The sequence below is a fragment of the Sminthopsis crassicaudata genome, chromosome 5 (assembly GCF_048593235.1).
Source record: "Sminthopsis crassicaudata isolate SCR6 chromosome 5, ASM4859323v1, whole genome shotgun sequence".
In the NCBI taxonomy this organism is placed as follows: domain Eukaryota; kingdom Metazoa; phylum Chordata; class Mammalia; order Dasyuromorphia; family Dasyuridae; genus Sminthopsis; species Sminthopsis crassicaudata.
Window position 1 is genome coordinate 189442027 of NC_133621.1, and position 23842 is coordinate 189465868.

The window sequence follows — 23842 nt, forward strand, 5'->3', positions numbered from 1 at the left end:
CTAGAAATTTTCTCACTATCAATGAACATACTTTTCTCAGCAAAAAAATTCACAGAAATCAATCTAAAAATACTAAAGCAGATTCTTGCTTTAAAACATTATGGTATCATCCAAAACAAAAATCTCCATTTTCAAATATGAGAATAAAATAGAGATTGCACATAATTGATAAATGACCTTGACTTTGAGTCCTGGGAAAATTCAAGAAAAGATCATCAAAGAGAAAATTGGCAAACATCTAAAAAGGGAATCAATGATTACAAAGAATTAACATGGCTTTATCTAGAACAGTTCATATAAGATTAAACTCATTTCTTTTTTGGAAAGGATTACTCCACTAGAAAAGAGTAGAATGCTATCAATAGAGATGAGTTAAGTTTTAGCAAGACTTTTGATTAGGTTTTTCATACTGTTCTTGTGTAGAACTTGGAGAAATATATATTAAATGATATAAGCAGTTGGATTCATAATTAGTTGAATGGGCAGATTCAACAAATGAATGTCTTAGCATAATCCTGGCAGGAGCTCTCTAGTGGAATATGCCAGGGAATTTGTGCTTGGTCTTGGAGAGTTTAACATTTTTATCAATGACTTGAATAAAGGCATAGGGAACATGATCAAAACATTTACAGAGGACACAAAGCTGGGACACAATGCTAACAGTGGATGACAAAAATCAGAATCCAAAAGGAACTTGACAGGGTAGAACATTAGGCTGAATTTAATAAGATGAAATTAAATATGTGCCACCTAGATTTCATCCTGACAGTATTTGTATAAGACTGTCCTCATTGATGAAGAAAATAATGACTCACTACTGCAAATCTGGGGCAGCTAGGCGGTACAGTGGATAGAGTGCCAAGCCTGGAGTTAGGAAGACTCATCTTCATGAGTTCAAATCTGTGACTGCGAGCAAGTCATTTAACCTTGTTTGCCTCAGTTTTCTCATCTGTAAAATGAGCTGGAGAAGGAAATGGCAAACCAATCAAGAATCTTTGCCAAGAAAACCTAAAAGGGGTCACAAAGAGTCAGACGTGACTGAAAAATGACAGAATAACAGCTGCATGTCTGAGGGAGAGAGAAGTTGATCTCATATCAACTGCAGTTCCACAGAACTAATGATGAAACACGCTGCTCAACTCTAGAGAGGGAAGCAATGGACACAGAGTAAAGAATAAGTGGGCTTGTTGTTTTAATTTCTTTTTGTTTTTTGTTTGTTTGGTTTTTATGTAGAAATTTGATTTACCAATGTGAATCTCAACTGTATTAAGAGATTTCCTCCAGGAATAACAAGATGATAGTATTAGTCTATTCTGCTGAAGAATATCCAGAGAAAGGCAACCAGTATGGTGCAGGATCTTAAATATACAGTATGAGGATTAGATGAAGTACCTGGGCATTTTTGACCTGGAAATCAGAAAAATCAGGTGGGACATGATAGCCATCTTTAAATATTTGAAGGAATGGCCTATGGAGGAGAAATTTGGCTTGTTCCTTGGCTCTGGAAGGCAGAATCAGGAGAAATGAATATAATATATAGAGGCAAATTTAGACCTGAAATCAGGAAAAACTTCTTAACTTCAGGAGATGTTCCAAATGAGCTGGACTATCTCAAGGGGTACTAGATGCCTTTTTCTTGAAGATCCTTAAGCAGAGGTTTAGTAGACCATCTGATGAACATGTTATGCTAACAATTCATTATAGTTCAATTTGGATTAAGTGGCTTTAACTCTCAACTTTTGGGGTTCTGTGATGTTTCTCAGCTTTGAGGAATTTTTTTTTATATATTAATCAAGCTGCATCTGTATTAGGAAACAGATGATTAAATCACACCTTCAGGAAATAGGAGCAAAAGCTGTTAGCTAATGCTTTGAAAGAACATGATTTTAAACTTGTCTTTAAAAAGGGAAAAACTGGAAAGCAAAGAGAGAAAAATGATTTCAAATGAAAAAACTTGATCTCTAGGATAACTTTCTTTGAAGGTATTTAATAAGGCTTAATCTTATTTTATTGCAAAAATTTCCACAATCTAAATTGAAGACATGATACAAACTAAGTCTAGTAAAAGTTATACTTTACCTTATTTTTATATGTTAATTTGTTTAAAATTTTCCAAGACAATATTCAAGTGATCTGCTTTGCTTCATTCAAGCTAAAAATGTTAACATTTACAAACTAAAACAGGAACCAACAATATTTAAGGATTTAAACAAACACACATTTTTAGAGTTAAAGTTTATGCCACTTTACCAATTAGAAATTTTTAGGCACCAGCTTAGGTCTTTTTATCTTTCCAACCCATTGCCTTCTTTTAAGTTTCTTCTGAGTAAAAGTTATCAAAATGTGCATACTCTTTGATCCAGCAGTGCTACTACTGGGCTTATATATCCCAAAGAAATACTAAAGAGGGGAAAGGGACCTGTATGTGCCAAAATGTTTGTGACAGCCCTTTTTGTAGTGGCTAGAAACTGGAAGATGAATGGATGTCCATCAATTGGAGAATGGTTGGGTAAATTGTGGTATATGAATGTTGTGGAATATTATTGTTCTGTAAGAAATGACCAGCAGGAGGAATACAGAGAGGCTTGGAGAGACTTACATGAACTGATGCTGAGTGAAATGAACAGAACCAGAAGATCATTATATACTTCAACAATGATACAGTAAGAGGATGTATTCTGATGGAAGTGGAAATCTTCAACATAGAGAAGAGCTAATCCAATTCCAATTGATCAATGATGGACAGAAACAACTATCCCCAGAGAAGGAACACTGGGAAATGAGTGTAAATTGTTAGCACTACTGTCTACCTACCCAGGTTACTTATACCTTCGGAATCTAATACTTAATGTGCAACAAGAAAATGGGATTTACACACATATATTGTATCTAAGTTATATTGTAACACATCTAAAATGTATGGAATTGCCTGTCATCTAAGGGAGGGAAGGAGGGGAAAATCTGGAAAAATGAATACAAGGGATAATGTTATAAAAAATTACTCATGCATATATACTTTCAAAAATGTATAAATATATAAAATTAATAAAAATTACATTTAAAAAAAGTTTCTTCTGAGAAAGAGAAGAAATTAGAGGATTTGTAGTTAGTTATTTAGTTACCAAATAGAAGGAATTGATATTCAGTTTAATTAGGCATCCAGTGTATGCCTTTCTTTGTAAAAAAGAATTAAAAATAAAAGTAAAAAAGATAGTTTGGAAAAACCAGCCAACAACTGAGTCTGACAATAAATGTACTATTCTACAACCAGTCCCTCAGTTTTCCCAATAAGGGAGAGGAGGTTGAGACCTTTATAATAAAGAAATCCCTTAAGCAGAACCAATTAACAAGTTGATCATATCTGATAGCATATGTAATCTTCTTTACTTTAAGTTTTCTATTTCCATATCTAGAGACAGAAATATGTTTCTCTATAGTTTTTTTTTTTTTCCATACCAAGACTGGTCAAGACTGGTCAAAATTAATTGTTATTATTTACATTATTGGAATCATTGTAAATATTAGTCTCCTTTATTTTTTGCATTAATTCAAATGTAGTCCTATGTTTTTTCAAATAATTCATAGTCAGTACTTCTTACTACATATCCCATTACATTCTTTCTGATTCCAGCAAAATAGAAAACAAAAAAAGCCAATGTAAAGCAAGCCTACTTAAAATGAAGTCTCATATTTTATGATAAATGGTGAAAAAAGTCTAATTGGGACTTTAAACTTGAAAATTGAAGTGAAAACTTATGAAAATATATTTTAATTTTTCTTTAATAAAATTGAAATTTTTTTATATAGCTTTATATTTTCAAAACATATACAAAGATAATTTTAAACATATACTCTTGTAAAACATTGTGTTCCAAATTTTTTTCTCCCTCCTCCTCACCTCTTCCCCTAGATGGCAAGTAATCCAATATGTGTTAAACATGTGCAATTCTTTTTTTTTTTTTCCCACAAGTTTTTCATGTTGCACACACACACACACACAAAATCAGATCAAAAAGGAAAAAAAATGAGAAAAAAAGGAAAATGCAAGCAAACAACAACAAAATCCCCTGAAAATATTATGTTGTGATCCACACTCAGGCCCCACAATCCTCTCTTTGCGTGCAGATGTCTCTCTTCACAAAATTGAAATTCCAGTGACAACTGCATGCAAATTCTTAAGTCAAAGAAAAAAAAATCAAATGCTGACTTTTTCCATATAGTTTTTCCAACAGTTGTAGGATAACATAATATGAAAAACTTCTACTTACACTTAGACTGTAAGTCTCTTAGAGCAAGAACTTTTTTTTTTTTTTTTTCCCTTGTGTGGTCTCTAGGACACAGTAAATAATTAATAAATTATCCTTGACTAACTGATATAGCTCTCTTCACATTTGAGTCTCTTTAGTATGATCATAAAAATGGTCATAGGGAGCAAAATATTTGAGGCCTTCATTAGTTTTCCTAATCTTTGAACTTTTAAATAATTGTCCTTTGAAGTTCTTGCCAACAATTATCGATTAAGCTTTATAGAATGAGAGATGGCCAGTGTCATAGACATTAATGTTCATCAGAGATGCATATTTGAGTGGGGTCTAAGTTTATTAGTAATTAAGTTTATTACCGAATATTGCTGTTATGGCAACTTTTGCTTCCTTTCCCAACTTAATAGGGGGTAGATAGAGCCAGTTTCAGTCAGGAAGACTTGGGTTAAACTTTTGCCATAAGTACATACTAGTTGTGTGCCCCTGGCCAAGTCATTCAATTTCTCAGTGACCCAGAAATCTCTCTAATATTACAGTTGCAGAACAATTGCTTATGTGCATTGGTACATAGCCTTAAGGTCTTAAGACACATTGGTCTTAAGGGAAAGAAAGAATTTTAATATTCAGAGATGAGGAGGGAGTACATTCCAGGCCTTGGGGGTAGACTGCTTAAATCAGAAAGATAAGAAAAAGAGTATGTTGGATAAGACCAAGCAACAGTTGATAAGCAATAGAGCAATGTGAAATAATATTGGAAAGTTAGGTTAGAGACAGATAGTGGAGGTTTTAATATACCAGGACAATTCTAAGGATATTCTCTTTGATCATATATGCAGGAAGGAGTAAATGAAGGTTTTTGAGCAAAAGAGTCACATGAGAGAGGGTAGAGACCTGAACTAAGAAAGGATATAAATAAAACATAAAGCAGGAAAATGAGTATGATCTAACAGAGGTGTTGAAACCATTGTTTTATGGATTTAGATTTTTGGATTTAGAAATATGGATTTAGATTAGATTTTAGCAATGAGTTTTAGTCTTATGTTTTCTCATGAAAATGCAATGACTCAAAAGTTATTCCAACAATAGACTGCAAGCTTTGGAAGTCCCACCAAGTATACAAGACTGCAAATGTACGTCACATAACTGAGTCAGTACAGTAAAGATGCAATATGGCATCTAGAGTTCAAAACCAGCCTCATATACTTCTTAATTATGTGACTCTGGGCAAGGTATTTAATTTCTGTCTGTCTCAGTATCCTTAACAATAAAATAGGGATAGTAATAGTAAACACTTCCCAGGTTTTTATGTCTTGAGTTGTTATGAGGAGCAAATGGTATAATATTTGTAAAATGCTTAGTATACTTCCTGGCATAGAAAATGTTGAATAATTCCTTCCTCCCTCCCTCCCTCCTTCCTTCCTTCCTTTCTTCCTTCCTTCCTCCCTCCCTCCCTTCCTCCCTTTCTCCCTCCCTGCTTCCCTCCCTTCCTTCCTTCCTTCCTTCCTTCCTTCCTTCCTTCCTTCTTTCTTTCCTTCCTTCCTTCCTTCCTTCCTTCCTTCCTTCCTTCCTTCCTTCCTTCCTTCCTTCCTTCCTTCCTTCCTTCCTTCCTTCCTTCCTTCCTTCCTTCCTTCCTTCCTTCCTTCCTTCCTTCCTTCCTTCTCTCCCTTCTTCCTTTCCTTCCTTCCCTCCTTCTTCCTCATGAGTAAAGGATGTTCATTGTTATGCATTTGATCAACAACTTATGAAGAGGTGACTAGGACTTATAGAGTATTGTGATCTGTATTATTTTGAAGTGGTACCAAGAGCATGAAAACCTTATATTCTTTGAGTATTATAGAAAGAGACAAAAATAATAGGATCCAAGTGTGCCAAGTTCAGCTTGTACTAGTAGAATTTTAAAGTTTCTCTTCTTCAGTGGAAGAAAATAAATAATGTTTAAAGTTGACAGGAAAGTAGGTAGCCAGTGTAACTCTGTGGATGAGCTAAAGTAAATACCAATAAGCAGCTACATAATAATTGGGTATTTTGACAAAGATATTTAATTAGTAGTTTCTAGTTGTTTGCTAGAGGCAGCTGGATAGCTCAGTAGATGGAGTGCTGGGCTTGGAGTCACGAAGAGCTGACTTCAAATGAGCTTCAGACATTTACTAGAATTGTGACCTTGGACAAATCACTTAACTCTGTTTTAATTCAATGGAGAAGGAAATGGGAAACAATACAATATCTTTGCAAGAAAATCCTTTGGATCTTATTGATATGCTATGGTTCACGGAGTCATAAAGAGCACAACTGAATGAAAAACAAGTGTTTACTATCTTGAATCTTGCTATAAGTAAAAAGTATTGAGTGAATAAAACCTGTATTACTTTGTTATATGCAGTTTTAGTCTCTGTAGAGGATGTGCTGATAAAGAGATCAAACATTATGCTTTTGCTTCTCTTAGAAATCTGCGCCTAAATAATGTGAATTTGTTGTTGCTAAGATATTTTTTCAGCTGTGTCCAATTGTTCATGAATCGTTTTGGGATTTTATTGGCAAATGTGCTGGAGTGGTTCACTATTTTCTTCTCTAGCTCATTTTACAAATGAGGAAACTGAGGTAAACAGGGTTGAGTGACTTGCCCAGGATCATATAACAAGTTGAGTATTTGGACTTGGAGTTGAACCAAGGCAGATGAGTTTTCCTGATTCCAGATCCAGCACTCTATCTGTTGTGCCATCTAGCTGCCCATTGCTAATATGAAATAGTAGTCCACTAATCACTGGGTCTATGCACAATTTCCTTGATGGCAGCTACTTAAACTTAAATATGTTACCTAGAAATACTTGTGTACTGATAAAGTGACTAAAAATGTGTTCTAAGCTTAAATGGCATTATTAAATTTTTTTCTATTACTTTTTAACATTTAAAAAGCAACAAAACAATAAGTCAAACCCCAAATTGAAGCATTGTGTATTTTCAAGGTGTAAATGCTCATACTGAAAATTTATCAATTGGCTCCCACAAAGCAGTGAAAAGTGGATCCAGGGGCAGTGGATAGAGCACCAGCTCTGAAATCAGAAAGATGTGAGTTCAAATCTAGTCTCAGACACTTAACACTTCCTAGTTGTATGATCCTGAGCAAGTCACTTAACCCCAGCCTCAGGAAACAAAACAAAACAAAACAAAACAACACTGTATCCAGCATTCCCCCTGCTAGAATAACCTTTAAGTTACAAGATCTCTCTCTCTCTCTTTTTTTCTGTGTGTATATATATATATATGTACATATATATATTCACTCTATATATTCTCTCTCCATATATATAAATAGATAGATAGATAGATAGATAGATAGATAGATAGATAGATATTCTCTCTATATATACATACATATATATATTCTCTCTCTTTATATATACATATTCTATCTCTCTTTATATATACATATTCTCTCTCTCTATATATATATGTTTTCTCTCTCTCTGTATATATATATATTCACACACACACACAGTGAAAGATATATATATATGTATATATATATATATATATATATATATATATATATATATATTGCCTTCTTTTCCTTTTTTCCTTGCAACTCATAAGGGATGAATGCAGGCTGGGGTTCAAGAAACTTTGTCAGATCAACTTTATGACAGTGACCATCTGTTTTCAAAGATATTTTAGATCAGTGATGGTAGTAGGTTTCTGCCAAGTAGTTAAAAGACATTTTGGATTATTTCAGGTTCAGATGAAGCATTATAGTTGGTTTTTAAGGAGCATCATATTGTCTGAGGATGTAAAGTTTCTGTCATGTATAGGTGTCATTAATAAAGTTCTGATTCTAAACATACCCAATCTCAAAGACAATACAAAAGGGTTTTGGAGATGAGTCTCCTATTTCTCCCCCTTCTTCCCCCCAACCTCTCTCTGTTATCCTTGCTATCCTGGCTCAGAACTTGATTTCTTTTATCTGATTTCTCTCTTTTTTGTCCCATTTAGGATGACTCCTCCATGTTCTTTCAATTTGGCCCATCAATTGAACAGCAAGCCTCCGTAATGCTCAACATCATGGAGGAGTACGACTGGTACATCTTTTCTATCGTCACCACCTACTTCCCCGGATACCAGGACTTTGTCAACAAGGTCCGCAGCACGATTGAGAACAGCTTTGTGGGTTGGGAGCTAGAGGAGGTCCTGCTGCTTGACATGAGCTTGGATGATGGAGATTCCAAGATCCAGAACCAGCTGAAGAAGCTTCAGAGTCCCATCATCCTTCTTTACTGCACCAAGGAGGAAGCGACCTATATCTTTGAAGTGGCTAACTCTGTAGGCTTGACTGGCTATGGCTATACGTGGATTGTGCCCAGCCTGGTGGCGGGGGACACGGACACGGTGCCCTCAGAGTTCCCCACCGGGCTCATCTCCGTGTCCTACGACGAGTGGGATTACGGCCTTCCTGCCAGGGTGAGGGATGGGATCGCCATAATCACCACGGCCGCTTCGGACATGCTCTCTGAGCACAGCTTCATCCCTGAGCCCAAGAGCAGCTGTTACAACACCCATGAGAAGAGAATCTACCAGTCCAATATGCTAAATAGGTAAGAGCGTGGAGCCAGATACAATCAGAGGGGGGAGGAAGGGCTGGGTTTCAAAAATGTGAATTGAATGGTGTGGAATTTCAGAAACAGAGAGAAATGCAGGACAAGGTAGCAGTGGGTTGGAGGCTGGTGACTGGGCTGAGGGCCTAGAACAATGAATGGCGGGGGTGATTCTGATCCAAATTGTGCTTCTTTGTGTTTCTGTTCCAAGTGTCCTTGGTTGTTGGTGTAGCAGTATGCCCCAAGTAGGAGGAGCCGAGAGAAGGCCAATCCACTGTTTCCTCTGGAATGCCTCATATGATGGGTGAATGGTGAGCAGGTGATACATAGGTCTGTGGGCATGCCGACAGTATTCTCCCCTCACAGAAATGGGCTGGTATATTGGGAGGCCAGTACTTCCTCCGCTGCAGCAGGCCCCAGGACAGCTGGGTTCCCTGCTTTCACTCTAGCCTGAGGAAGGCCCTTTCACCTGGTATTAGTTCCTACAACACAGAAAACAGACAACACAGTGACCCCCTTTGGGAAGGTTCTGTGGCATGTGAGGGTGTGCTCTGGAAAGGTAAGAAATCACGCAGGTTGTGGCGAGTGGGGTCCTTGCTGTCCTGCTGGGCTCCATTGTTTCTGCTCACTTATTCCATACAAACGGGCTAGAACTTTTGCCATCACTAAAGGCCGTGGCATTCAGTGCTTTTGCTAGAATACTGACATAGTGATCATTCTTCATAATACAGACGCTATCTGTACCTCAGGTCAGGTTCTTCCCCATTATTGTATATCTAAGTTGGAATAATTCATCCCGGTACCCTTTGTGGCTATGAGTTATCCTATCTGATACCTCCTTGTACTATCATATTCAGTTATGATCTCTATTATGTTATAATTCTATTTTAAAAATCCTATTGGATTTTTTCTTCATTCCATTCTTTTCTCTCAATCTGGCTTCAAGATATTTCACACATAAAATGGCTTCTTGTTATATATAAATAATCCTATAGGAGTTATCATAAAGGAATCATGTAGCTATTACCTTAAATCCTACAGATAGGTTAAGACTATTTATTTCTATCCTAAAGCCTCTGAGTATAGAAATGAAAGTCTTCATTTTGTTTCATAAGCTGCTACAGCGGACTTATTCTCCCCAACTCTCAATTCTTTTGGTGAGACAGCTCATAGAGGGCAACCTATCTTTTCTCTCAAGGTATGAAGTGTAATCCTTGGGAGGTTGGCTCATCAAATACTATAATTCACAAGTACCCTCTCCAGGTGCTCCTCACTATTAATCAACTGACATCAGGCTTTTTCCAAAAAAAATTAATGAGAAGTATCAAGAATAGAAGTACAAAAATACCCTCCATTCCACCAAGTGGGAGCACATCCTCCTCTGGGAAATCTGTTGGGGTAGAAACATTTTCCCTGCCCCAGCCCTGTGCATATTTTCCGTTCTATTTATGCAGAGTATCCCAAAGGTCTTATTGAAGTTTTAAGCTTTAATTCACTTATTAAAATATCAACTTTCACTAAGAGTTCTGGGACACCCTATGAATACACAATACCTTTTCTCCTGGAGAGAAAAGGCTTAAACTTGAAGCCAGAGGTACCATACATCTATAGGGAATGTACACATGGGGTTGGGTGTAACTCCTAGGTTGGGAGTTCTTTAGTTTTTCTTCTCCTCTCTTCCTAAGAATTTCCAGTAAATTCACTTCTGGTGTGCCATAGCTTATGGACAAGTCACTCCCTTGCTAGCAGGACATGATACTTTGACTTCTGCGTTGGTTGACTCCTGGCCAAAGACAAGAAATTAGCACTGGTTCCTCAGTGGATTAGCTGCTATCACTACTAGCAGACTGCTAATAATTCTGATTGTTGCATTTCTGATGGTTCCTCTGACTTTTCAGAGATCATGAGGTTATAATCTGGTCTCTGGACCATTCATCCAAGATAAGGAAAGAATACATTTAGGAGATAAAAGAAACATACATCATGTGTTTGTAGACACTAGGGAACTGAACAGATACTGCTGCTCATACTATCTGACCACCTTACCAGAGGCTTACATCATACCTAGCCATATTAGGACTCTACTCTTTCTGGGCTGTGACTAGTATTCTTTTAAAGAAAAAACCAAAAATCCAAGAAAGATAGCTATAATGAAAACATGCTGAAGCTAAAACTGCTGCAAACGGTTTATAAATATTTCTGGGTCCTCCCTAGAAGGAACCTCTCAAGCCTCTGATGACATCAGGGGTCAGTGTTGGGAAAGGTTCCTCCCTCTCTTGCTAAGAATATTGCCAGCTTTTTGGCATCTTTATCAGGTACACTGATAGTTGATCAAGCCGTGTTTATTTCCATATTAGTTTTTTTTTAAATCTTCATGACAAATGGAGTTATGTGAAATTTCATGGGTTTTATATGAATTCCAAATCCAAGATACAGGTGAGTACTTGAAGGGATTGGCTTCTTTTATTACTGAAGGAAGATTAAAGATTTATTTAAAAAATGATGGATACTTCATACTCTAAGAGGGTATTTAAAATGTATTGTTTCCATTTGTTGTGACCAAGGAACAACATATCAGCCTAGAATCCTTATGAGTTGGATTTATAGATTTATTCCATACGTTTATGCAGCATTACCAGCTAGACTTAGTTATGTCTGAACATTTCACCAGATATAGTCTGTCTGAACTAGTTATTAAAAAAGCTTGAATACTTCTTTTGGTTTTGATAAATATGGTGCATTTGTTCTTGTCCTTTTAGTAAACATGGTATAAAAACACACCATTGCCTGATTCATGCTGAGTCTTTGACTCCCTGTTGAGAATATAATTTGATTGAAAATGATAAGGAATTCCTTATCCCATCTATCTCCAGGTGAAAATTTTTATTAGAACCTGAGGGTGGTCTGAAAGAACCTTTATATCACATAATATAAAACTGTTTTGGAAATGATTAGGTCAAACGTCCAGATTCATCTTTATCCCCTTGAGCTAGGGGAAAATTATTAGCTGTTAGTAGTTGTTGTCTATATTTTCACTTTATCACTTCCTCAGGGACCAATTAATGATTATTCTCTCTCTCATATATTCTCTAATGCTGTGTATAAATCTATTTATGTCACTCATCTTCCAGTTAGCTCAGGACTCTATTGGCATAAGGGCTCCATATTCCTACTCTTTCTATAGTTATCCTTTTGAAATTAGCAGAAAGGGAAGATTCTCTTTAAGAGATTTGAAATGTTTCATCTATTTTATGTTGATTATTTTTAAACTCCTTATTGTTCTGAATTAAGAATAGCATTATACTTGTTACCTGGGCAGCTAAATGGCACTTGGAATCACCAATTTCTAAGTTTGAATCTTGTCTTAGTCAGAATTATTTGATTCTGGGCAAGTTACTTAAGCTTTCTGTACCTCAATTTCCTTATCTTTAAGATGGTGATAATAATAACATATCTTTGAGGATTTTTGGAGAATCAAATGAGATAACATGTAAAGAACTTTACAAACTTTAATACATTATGTAATGTTAATTATCATTATCATAAGTACATTTAAAACAATCTGTCACTCTTATCTTTACACATTTCCCACCATTTCTTCTCTTCTTACTTTTCAACATCATGTTATTTGACTTTGAACCTCATCATCCAATTCAATCTTCTTTGCTGGAGAATTAGCCATATTCTGTCTCCCTAAACATGGATATCCCCAAAATATATTCCGGAGCTTCTTCTCTTCTCTCTTTCTACACCACCCCATTTTTGTTGATGAACTCATCAACTCCCATGGGTTCAATTATCCTCTCTTTGCAGATGACTCTCATATCCAATAGTGGTCTCTTTCCTGGGCCCTCATCTCATATTACAAATGTTCTGTTGGACATTTCCAGCTAAATATATTAGAGTCACAGCAAATTCATTGTGTTCAGAATGTAACTCATTATCTCCTTAAAACCATCCTGCTTTCATACTTCACTATGTATTTTGAGAATATCTCATTCCTTTAGCTATCCAGATTTTCAACCTCAAAGTACCCCTAAATTTTTCTTTCTCTGTATCTCTCAATAGACTTTTTATTTTTTTTTAACTTTTTCAAGTTTTTATTTTTTAGTAATTGGTTCTTCCTACCACTGCTCACCCCACTGAGAAAATTTTGTTAAAAAAAGAAAATAAATCCTTCAATACATCTCTACATAGTCTGTCAAAACAAATACCCACATAAATCATGTCTGAAAATATATATCACATTGCATTTTAAGATTATCACCTTCTGAAAGGGGGTGATTGGTGTGTTTTATCTTCATTCTTTTGGACTTGTGATTAATGTTTATGTTGATCAGAGAGATCTACAGTTTTCAAAATTGTTTTTCTCTCAACAATGTGGTAACCACCGTGTTAATTTTTCTCTTACTTCTGCTTATTTCACTCTCCAGCAGTTCAATTCAGATAGTTCTGGAGAGCCTGATGACCCTACCTCACTTAAATCTAATGTACTTTCAAGACAAGATATCACTTTCCTGTTGTCATTGGTCCTCTTCGAGAATAAAGGATGAACAGCAACAAATATCTTCCCAGTTCCTTTTGGGAAAGTGGAAATCAGTTCCATTTTTTAACCATTTTTATGGCATAATAATATTCCATTACACTCATATAGATAAATACAAAATGCATCGCAAACCTTAAATCATTATGTGAAAGCTTATTATTAGCACAATTTATTTATCCATTTCCCAATATGATGATTTTCCTTTAGTTTTAGGTTTTGGCTACCAACAGAAGAGCTATTATAAATATTTCATACATATGGGTCTTTTTCCTTTTTCTTTGATTTCTATGGGCAGAGATTTAATAGTAGTATATAGCTGGATTGAAAGGTAAGCAAAATTTGTTAATTTTCTGAGCATGATTCCAAATTGTTTTCCAGATTTATAAAAGTTTTGCCAAGTAGTATTAAAAACCACCATTACAATCGCTCTGTTTTTCTGTTTCTTTTTCTTTCTCTGCCTCCCTATGCTTCCCCTCCACTCCCACTCCCTTTCATCAGGCCTCTACTTCTTTACACATGTGGCTATCATCCTAATTCAAGCCATCATTACCTCTCCCCTGAATTATGGTTCAATAGCCTCTTCATCTCCTTTCTCCCATTCTCTTTTCTTTCCAATACTTTCTCCTCTTGGCCATCAACTTTTATCAATATACAGGTTTGACTATGTCACCCTCTCTTCAGTGGCTCTTAATTGCCTCTAGATTTAAAAAAAAAAAGTGTCAGTTTAGTACTTAAAGTTACTTTGCAATCTGCCTCCAGTTTACTTCTCCAGGTTTTTTGTACCTTCCTTCCTTCCAAAATTCTACCTTTTAGCTAAACTGGACTACTTGCTTTTAGTCAAACTCTGGACTGCTCTGTGTCTCTTTCTGCAGGTAGGGGGATACTTGCAATACTTGCTGCTCATGCACTTTTATCTCTTAGTGTTCCTCAAATCTTAGCTTTTGTGCTGTCTCCTAGAAAAGACTTTTCTTGATTCTCCTAGTGGTTAATTCTCTCTCCCTTCTTAAAGTGTTTGTTTGCATGATATTTTTATCACCAAGTACTACCAACTCATCTTTACTAGTAGAATGTAACCATGTAATCCTGCTGATGATAGATAATGTTTTGGTTTCTTCTCTGTATTCTGAATACACACTTGAACACTTGTTGGACTGTGATGTTTTGGATTGGCCAGGATCTTCCTATTATTTCTGCTTTGGGGTAATATGGAGAATATCTGGTATCAAAATGACAGGACAAAAGGAATTAAGATCTTGTTTGGACAGGATACCATGAAAAAGGGCTCTAAAATCTAGCGGTAACTCCTCTTCTTAGAACTATTAAAAACTGGATCATTTCCATGGGAGACCCAGTTGAAAGCACTGAAAGGTGTAAAAATAAATGAGGGATTGAGTCAATTAGTTCCCAGACAATGTAGGCAATCTCTGCTTGGCCCTTTCATAGTTATTATTAAATGTTTATTGAGTGTTAAGTATATGTAAGACTGTGTACTACAGGTAAACCTCATTTTATGTAATATATGTTTTACATACAAGCGAATAGGAACATTGTGTGTGTGTGGTTTTTTTTTTTTCTTTTTCTTTTCCTTTTTTTTTTTTTTTTTTTAAGTAAATTGAGTCTTATTTCAAATGCACCAAAGTAACTCACTATTTGAGGAACGCTATCTGGAAGCCTTTGTATACCCCGACATCCTCTTCAATTTATCTATTGTGCAACTCGGAAGTTTCATAGATTGTGCTTACTATCTGCTAAGTCGAATAGCACACAAAAATCGAGGAGAATTAGAAAAAACAAACAAACAAACAAACAAACTAGTAAACTACCAGAAAGAGAGGGAGGGAACAAGATAAAAATTGGAACAAAAAGAAGAGAAACATCTCTTTGAAAACTCAGTACATGGTTTTTCTAAGGATTCACGGCTTTTTACTCTTTATTTCTTTCCCATTTCCCATATAATGACGATGTATTCATATTCGTTATTTCAGTTAAGTTCTATTACTTTTCTTTTAAACTTTACAAGTATTCTCAAATATACATTGTTTCCAACCAAAATAAATGGTTTCCCCTTAATGTAATACTTCATTTTCTAGCCCATTTCTAGATTTCTAAACTTGCCTGTGATGTAGGGAAGGGAGTCTTACACCCACTGAAGAGATTTGGTATTGGGTGGAATATTGAGTGTGTCTGTAGGCATGAGCATGTGTGTGCTCTGGTGGAAAAGGCATGTGAAACATTTTATAAAACATGGTTGATAATAAAGAAAAAAAGAAAAAGAATGGTCAGAGTAGAATGTGTACCATCCTGTGTGTGTGGAGCAGGAGGTCGAAGAGTAGCTTCAGTAAAGAAAGGGTGTGAGTTGGTAGAATAAAGAGAGAAGGGAACAGGAAGCAAAGATAGAAGTAACTTCAGCATCAGTCTAGGAAGGAGATGACCTGGAGACTCCCTCCACAGAGGAATCTTACTTCTGCTTGACATACAAGTTGAGTCTTAGAGAAGATGAACCCTAGTATTGTTGGAAGCCCTACCTCTTAATAGTCACTTCTGTGGGTTCAAATCTGGTCTCAGACACTTACTAGCTGTGTGACCCTTGACAAGCCACTTTTCCCCTTAGTTTCTCATCTATAAAACAAACTAGAGAAGGAAACAGTAAACCACTTTAGTATCTTTGCTAAGAAAACCCTAAATGGGGTCACAAAGAGTTTAAAAGAACTGAAAAACAACTGAACAACAAAAATAAGTTTGAGGTGCCTATGGGGTATATAAGAAGAGGTATACAGCAGACAGATAAGGGTAAGATTAATAAAGAGATGAGGTTTGTAAATATAGATATGAGAGTCATGTCCATGGCTATGATACTACTTTGGGGAGGCTATGGAATGATTACCAAGATGGGGAAGGAAGAGGAGAGATGAAAACTCAGGAAAGAGCCCTGGGAAATATTCATGCTTAGGAAGAAGGACATGAAAGGAGATGGGAAAGGATCTAAAGAGAGGTAGAAAGAGAATTTAAAAGCACTCTCATGAAAAATCAAGAAAGAAAGAGAGATGGTCAATGAAGTCAAATGGGGCTAGAGGGCCAGGAAGGATAAGAAACAATCAATCAAATATTTATTAAGTATCTCTTACGTGCTAATAATTATGCTAGGACTAAAGATACAAAGAGAAAAAAGAAATAGCTCTCACCTTCAAAGACTTACATTCTATTGAGGGTAACAGCTCATATATATTTATTGAAATTAGTGTTATATAAATATATGTGAAATGATTACATAAAAGAAGATAATTTTGGGAAAGCACTAACATTTGGGGGCTCAGAAAAGATCTGCTGTAGCTGGGTATGGTTCTACATACCTCTAATCCCAGTTACAAGGGTAGCTGAGTTTCATGGATCTTGAGCTAGAGATCTTTGAATTGTAATTGAATATTTCCACTAAGTTCATCATCAATTAAGTTACTTCCTGGGAACAACAGGGCAACATTTTGTCTAAAATAAGGGCAAATTGGCCTCAGCAGAAATGTAAAAAAGTTAGTTTCTGGGCCAATCCGTAGGGAATCTGGCCCATTAGTGACACTTGCCCATTCAGTCTAGGTAAAATGAGACATAATCTTTAAAAAGAAAAATTGGCGTTGTGGGCCTTGTAGAATATAACATTTATCCTGGGCTTTGAAGGAAAACAGGAATTTCAAAAGGCATAGTTGAGAGGGTAGTGCTTTCAAATCGTGGATAACAACCACTTATATAAAAGTGCAGAAATGAGGATGGAGTGTCATGGATAAGGAAGAGAAAAGCCAACTTGTCTGGAACAAGGATTTTGTGAAAAGGAATAGGAAATTGGGATGTAAATGCTTTAATTACAAATAGAAGGAAAGAGGAAAAGAAGGATTAAAAAATAATTTATTAAGCTATATGCCAGAATGCTAAATGCTAAGAATGCAAGTGGAAAGAAAAAAAAAAAGTAATTGCCTTCAAGGAGCTTACATTCTAATGGAAGAGTTAAAAAACCACCAGTTCCTACCCCCCACACCCTCCAAACCCAAACACATATAGTAGAGTGTTGACCAAGGAGAAACACTTGGTTCTGAAAATTTACCCAGGTGATGAGCAGGATTAAAGTGGAGTAGATTGACATATTTCAGCCAAGAACAATGACAAAATTAATCTGATCATGATTCTAGAACTGGGAGTGGTAGACATTTGAGGGGGAAGAAAGGGTATAATTTATATTGGTTAGAGAGGAGGTAATGAAACAAAGCATGATGTCTGGGTTGAGATAGTGGTCTAGGAAAGGTGGACATCAATCAGGAAAGTTGGACTCATGGAGAAAATTACTTTAACATAGAATATGGTTACTGATTGCTCTGACACGCAGTTTATTCATCAGTAAAATTAGGAGGATGAACTAGGTAACATCAAAGGACCCTTCTAGATTAAAATCTATGATCCTATAAATGTACGAAGCATTTTCTAGAGTTCAACTATGAAAAAGGTAGAGAAATATGGAATGATAGCTTGAGGAAGCACTATAGGATTAAGTGAATTTTCTTATAATAAGGAGATTTGAACATATTTGCGGACAATAGGCAAGGAGTTAGTGGATAAAGAGGTTGAAGAAGAGGAGGATGATTGGAAGGACCTCATCTTAGAAAAAAAGGGAATGGATAGGATCAAGGGTTTTAGCAAGGAGAAGGTTACCTTCAAGGGTTGGGAACTCTCCCTTCCCCCCCTGCAAATAATGGATGATGTGGAGGCAAGGTGAGGTATAGAATTGGGGAAAAGAGGTAGCTTCAATACATGTTCTTAATTGGCTGGAAGTCTTATAAATCTGTATTCTCCCCACCCATCATTTCAAGATAGCAACTGGACAATTAGGTGGTGCAGTGGAGAGAGTTCAAGGCCTGGAGTTGGGAAGGTTCATCTTCCTGAATTAAAATCTGGTCTCAGACACTTACTAGTTGTGTGACCCTTGGTGAGTGAGCCATTTAACTCTGTTTGCCTCAGTTTTTCATCTGTAAAATGAACTGGAGAACTGGAGATAGCAAACCACTTCAGTATCTTTGCCAAGTAAATGAGATTGCAAAGAGTCAGACTGCAGTGAACAATAACAAAAAAGACTAGATCGGGACAGAGAAAGGGAGGCAAAGAATGAATTTATTATAGTTAATTTAAAAAAAAAACTCTAATTATATTGGGTCTGGATAGACTGGCTAAATAGATTGTAACTTTTTTTCCTGGCAGTAATTCTGTCTTATAGTACTTCTAGCCTGAACATCACAGGTGGTGAATAGGAATTGGACCTGTGATTTTATTGGTATAGGAAACTCCTAAATGAGAAAAAATCCAGTGCAGATGAGTACCTTTTCTGATACTTATATTAAGAGAGTTTGTTGATATGTTTTAATAATAACTGGCATTTATATAGCCCTTTAAAGTTTACAAAGTATCTTGTATAAATTGTTTAATTTGATTCTCACAAGAACACTTCATCAAGTGCTATTTATTACCATTCCATTTTAAATAAGAAGAAATAGTCTTACGTGATTTATCAAGCATCTTATACCGAGTAGTCTGAGGTGGATTCAAAGGTATGAGTTTTTTGACTACATATCCCAAATATAACCTGCTTTACAATACCCACTCTCAGAATTCCTATGTCAGTTATATGATGGTAATCTCCATCTCAGAAGAATTCTCCAAAATAATGTTAGGGCTCAACATGGCTGGAGGAAGGTTTTTTTTTTTTTTTTTTAACTTAGAAGAACTGGCATTCAAACAGTTTGACTAAGAATCAGTTTTTAGGTGATAATGAATTAATGTTGCAAAAAAACAAAACAAAACAAAACAAAACCCAAATTGACTCTGTTTTGGAAAAAGGAAGGGGCGAGGAATTGGTAGTGGATAATGAACAGCCACCATTTAGCTTTTCAGAAGCTTGAAGCTGAAATTTTGTTTATGGCTCATTCTTTTCCTGGAGAGACTGGTGGGGTTGGCTTGCCTTAGTTAGTGCCAGGTCCTCTAGCTGCGCAGGCTGGTCACACACAGAGTAACTGCTGCTGACAGATTAGAGATCCCTGCTGCTGAAATCTGTTCACTCTTGTCCAGCTTCCAGCAGCAGCAGGCTGGGAGCTGTTCATCCACCTCCCTTATTGCTCATACTTTCTCTTTCTCTTATTTCCTTCCTTCCTTCCTTCCTTCCTTCCTTCCTTCCTTCCTTCCTTCCTTCCTTCCTTCCTTCCTTCCTTCCTTCCTTCCTTCCTTCCTTCCTTCCTTCCTTCCTTCCTTCCTTCCTTCCTTCCTTCCTTCCGAAACACTTTCCTTTTCTTTATTATTATCTTTTACCATTGTGGGTATGTTGTAGATAAGATCCTTGCATGCAACATATATACAAGAGGAAACAGTACTTTTGAAAGTTCTCAAATAAACCTAAATTTCTCAGTCCTTCTACTTGAGTCATTTATTGTGAGAGTGTTTATGCTTTCGATAGGATTAAGAAAATGGATAAATTGGAAGTAGTTCTAATGAACTTTTTAATTTTATCAAAAATATATCTCCTGTTTATTTCTTGGTTTTGCTGACTGTGTCAGTTAATAAAGTACATTTATCTATACAATAAAGGAGGTAGAATTAGTTACCAAATATTTTTATACAACTTTTTGAGTTCTTAAGTCCCTTCTCTTTTCAAAGTAGGACACTTCCCTGGCCATCTTCCTGCAATGTCTCCAGAAGCCTCGATACATAACTCAGAGTGATTCTTTTCAAACTCCTCACAGGGTCCAGAATGTTTGATTTGGAGTCACAAGACTTGTGTTCCATTCTGGATCTACTCCTAATGAATTGCCATTTAATGAATGTTATTTAACTTCTCTGTGCTTATGTACCTTACAGGGCTACAATGAGGAAGTGACTTTGTAAACTCTAAAGCAGTATAGAAAGTAAGCTATTATTATTGCTCTTCTTATTGGATGTTTGATAACAGCCTGGTGACTGAAGACTTTAGTTTTTCCTTGAACAGATTAAATATATACAAAAGAAAATATAACTCAAAAGTATCCTTATCTCCCTCCTATTCAGAATCAAATATAAAATCCTCCTTGCTACTCCCCTGTATTCATCAATATAATGATACAAGGCTCTGTGCTGTTCTTCTCTCATGAGAAACTTCACATGTGAATTCTGAACATTTCACTGATAGTCTCCTTTGTCTGAAAGTCTGCTACTTCTTAATTTTCCCGGTTTTCTTTAAGTCTGGTCTTTTTAAAATCCATCTTTATTCTATTACCTGTTCTCATTGATTATCTCTGATTTACTTTGTATATATCTTTTTGTACTTATTGTTTGCATATTGTCTTCCCAATTGGGCTGTGAGTTCCTTCAAAATATTCCCAGTTTAATAGGAACCTGGTACATAGTAAGTACTTGGTACATATTTGTTGTCTGATTAATTTTTAATGGGTACCTAGAACATAGTAGGTAGTTGATACATGTGTGTTGTCTGATTGAAAGTGCCAAATTCAGTTAGTATTCATAGTTACAAGGCTGCTAAGTGGAACAGTGAGTGATAGAGCTCTGAGCTTGGAATCAGTTTTAAGTTCAAGTCCAGCCTCACACAGTGACTAGCTATGTGACTCTGGCAAGTCACTCAACCCTGTTTGTCTCAATTTTTTCATCTATAAATTGGGTTGGTGAAGGAAATGGAAGATCATTCCAATATCTCTTCCAAGAAAACCCAAATGGGGTCATGAATTTGATATAACTGAAATGACTAAATAACATTCATAGTCACATAATGTAAGAACCATTAAGGAATCCCCTACCTTAAACTTTTATTTTAGGAATGAAGAAACCAAGGCTCAGAGAGGTGAAATAAAATGGCCATTCATATGGCTAGGGAGTTCAAAATGTGCTGATTGAATCCCTCAACCATACCCATATGTTTTCCTTTTATTTTATTTTATTTTATTTTCTCTCTCTGCTTAATACAAAATCCACAGGGAACCAACTAGTGTGCAGAATAATAACATGGCTCATTATTGCATAGATTTGAATATCACAAAAATCTCAGAGTTGGAAAGGACTCCTGAAAACAGTTTATTAAACCCATCCCTGAATAAGAATGTCTTTCTTAACAATCAAGAAGGGAAGGGTCTAATGGAAAGAGCTCTGGAGTCAAATGACTTAAGTTCAAATTTCAATTCTATTGTTTACCCAGAAATATAACCTTGAAATCAAGTCATTTTGCTTTCTGTCCTCAGTTTTCTTAATTGTAAAATGATCATGTTGAATTAAATGACCTCTAAGGTTCCTTCCAGTGATAGGTTCCATGATCTTATGATTATCTAGGCTTTCCTTGAAGACCTTCTGTGGAAATGGGACAGGGAGGGAGAGAGCTTTACTGTTCAAGGCACCCTAATCTACTTTTAGAGGATTCTAATTTTTAGGAAATTTGACTCTCTGAGACATTCTACCCTGTATGAAAGTGTTAATGCTTTCTGAAGCAGAATGGGTCTAATCCCTTTTTCCCACATGAAAGCCTTTTAAATATTCTCCACTCTCTTGTTCCCAACCCCTTCTTTTCTCCAGGCTTTATTAATGTTGGTGATTTCTTCAGTGGCTCTTCATACAACATGACCTATGGACTTTCACAATTCTTATTGTACTCCTTTGGAAGTCCAGTAGCCTGTTAGAGAACTTCCTGAAATGTGTTTTCTTAAAGTGAACACAATGAGAATTAGAGTGACCAAGATAGAATAATATCACTTCTCTGCTTGTCTGATACTGTTTCTTTAGCTATGACTCAAGTTTTCACTAGCTTTCCTAGTAGCTATCTTACATTGCTGACCAACATCTACCTTTTTAGTCCACTAAAAAAAAAATTCCTTCTTCCCACTCTGCTCCACCCCGGATCTTTTTTTAGACTGTTCTAAATCCATGATTCTCCTATTTTGGACTGGGAGGTTGTTGTTTTTCTATATATAAGAGAATTTAGACAACTAGATGGCACAATAAAGTATCAGGCCTGGAGTCAGAAAGACATCTTCCTGAGTTCAAATCTGATCTCAGAGGCTTACTAGCTGTGTGATTCTAGGCAAGTCACTTAACCCTGTTTGCCTTAACTTTCTCATCTGTAAAATGAGCTAAAGAAGGAAATATCAAACCAATCCAGTATCTTTGCCAAGAAAAACCCAAATGACACTCAGGCATTATTGAAAGGATCAAGCAATAACAAATAAGATGATGTATTCATTCCTCTAAAATTCCATTTTATTTGATTTTTCCTAGTGTTCTAACCTAAGGATTATTTTTAATCCTAAATCTATCATTCATATTAGTTATTTCTCTTGCTTTTGTTTCTACAAGTAACAGGACTTTTCACTGTAGAATCCCTTCCAGCTTAACACTGAACTACAGTTTGGGTCTGGCAATTTGGCCAGTCCTAAGTCTATTTAAGTATGTCATTATTTAGCCCATATTTGTCCTTTTCCACAGTAATAACTTGGAGATGTCAAACATCTAGGTAAATTATATCTACAAAATTTCACTGTCCTGCCCCCCTCCCCCATTTCAAAAGAAATAAGATTGGTTTCAAATGATCTATTCCTGATGAAGTCATATTGGCTTTTAGTGATCACTTCCTATTCTAGGTGTTCATTGAATATACCTTTTATAATGCATTATGAAATTTTATTAGGAATTAAAATCATTGGCCCTTACTGTGGTGATTCTTCTTTTCATTTTTTTTTTTGAAAATTAGGGCATTTGAATCAGATTTCTTTTGTAAAACTTCATACATACATACATACATACATATATATATACATATATAAATGTTTATACATATATATACATGAAAATATTGTGGTTTTTTTGGTTCATATTCAGTTATGTCCAGTTCTTCTTTACTTCATGGATCACAGCACACTAGATCATTTTATTCTGTACTATCTCTTAAAGTTTATGCAAGCTCATTTTTGGTGTCTATTGCTTCCATAATACTATCTATCCATCTCATCTTCTGCCATTCTCTCTTCTTTTTTCCTTCAATCTTTCCCAACATTGATATCTTTTCCAATGAGTTCCATCTTCTCATTATATAGCCAGATTATTTAAGCTTCAGATTCAGTATTTAACATTTAAGTGAATAGTTGGGTTTAAATTTTTTAAGTATTAACTTATGTGATCTCTTTGATGTCCAAAGGACTCTCAAAATTCTATTCCAACAGCACAATTCCATAGCATTGTTTACAGGGCAATTTTGCAGCTTTTCTTATGGTCCAACTCTCACAATCATACATTGGAAAAAATATAGTTTTCATTTTATGGACCTTTATTGAAAAGGTGATATCTTTGCTTTTTGGTATGCTGTCCAAATTTGCTGTAGTTTTCCTTCCAAGAAGCAAGTGTCTTTTAATTTCATGGTTTGCAAGCCACCATCTGCAGTGATCTTTGAGCCC

General features: G+C 35.8%; 1 protein-coding gene across 4 annotated transcripts in view; it reads left to right on the forward strand.

Moving 5' to 3' along the window:
* GRIN2B (glutamate ionotropic receptor NMDA type subunit 2B) overlaps positions 1–23842 on the forward strand; it is a 640262-nt gene that overhangs the window by 336499 nt on the left and 279921 nt on the right. For 3 of the 4 annotated variants that reach the window (XM_074269120.1, XM_074269121.1, XM_074269122.1), the window contains one exon: positions 8250–8848. In XM_074269120.1, the coding sequence (XP_074125221.1) occupies positions 8250–8848 (599 nt within the window). Of the gene's footprint in view, positions 1–8249; positions 8853–23842 lie in introns of those variants that run through there. The other variant, XM_074269123.1, reaches the window with a different exon arrangement.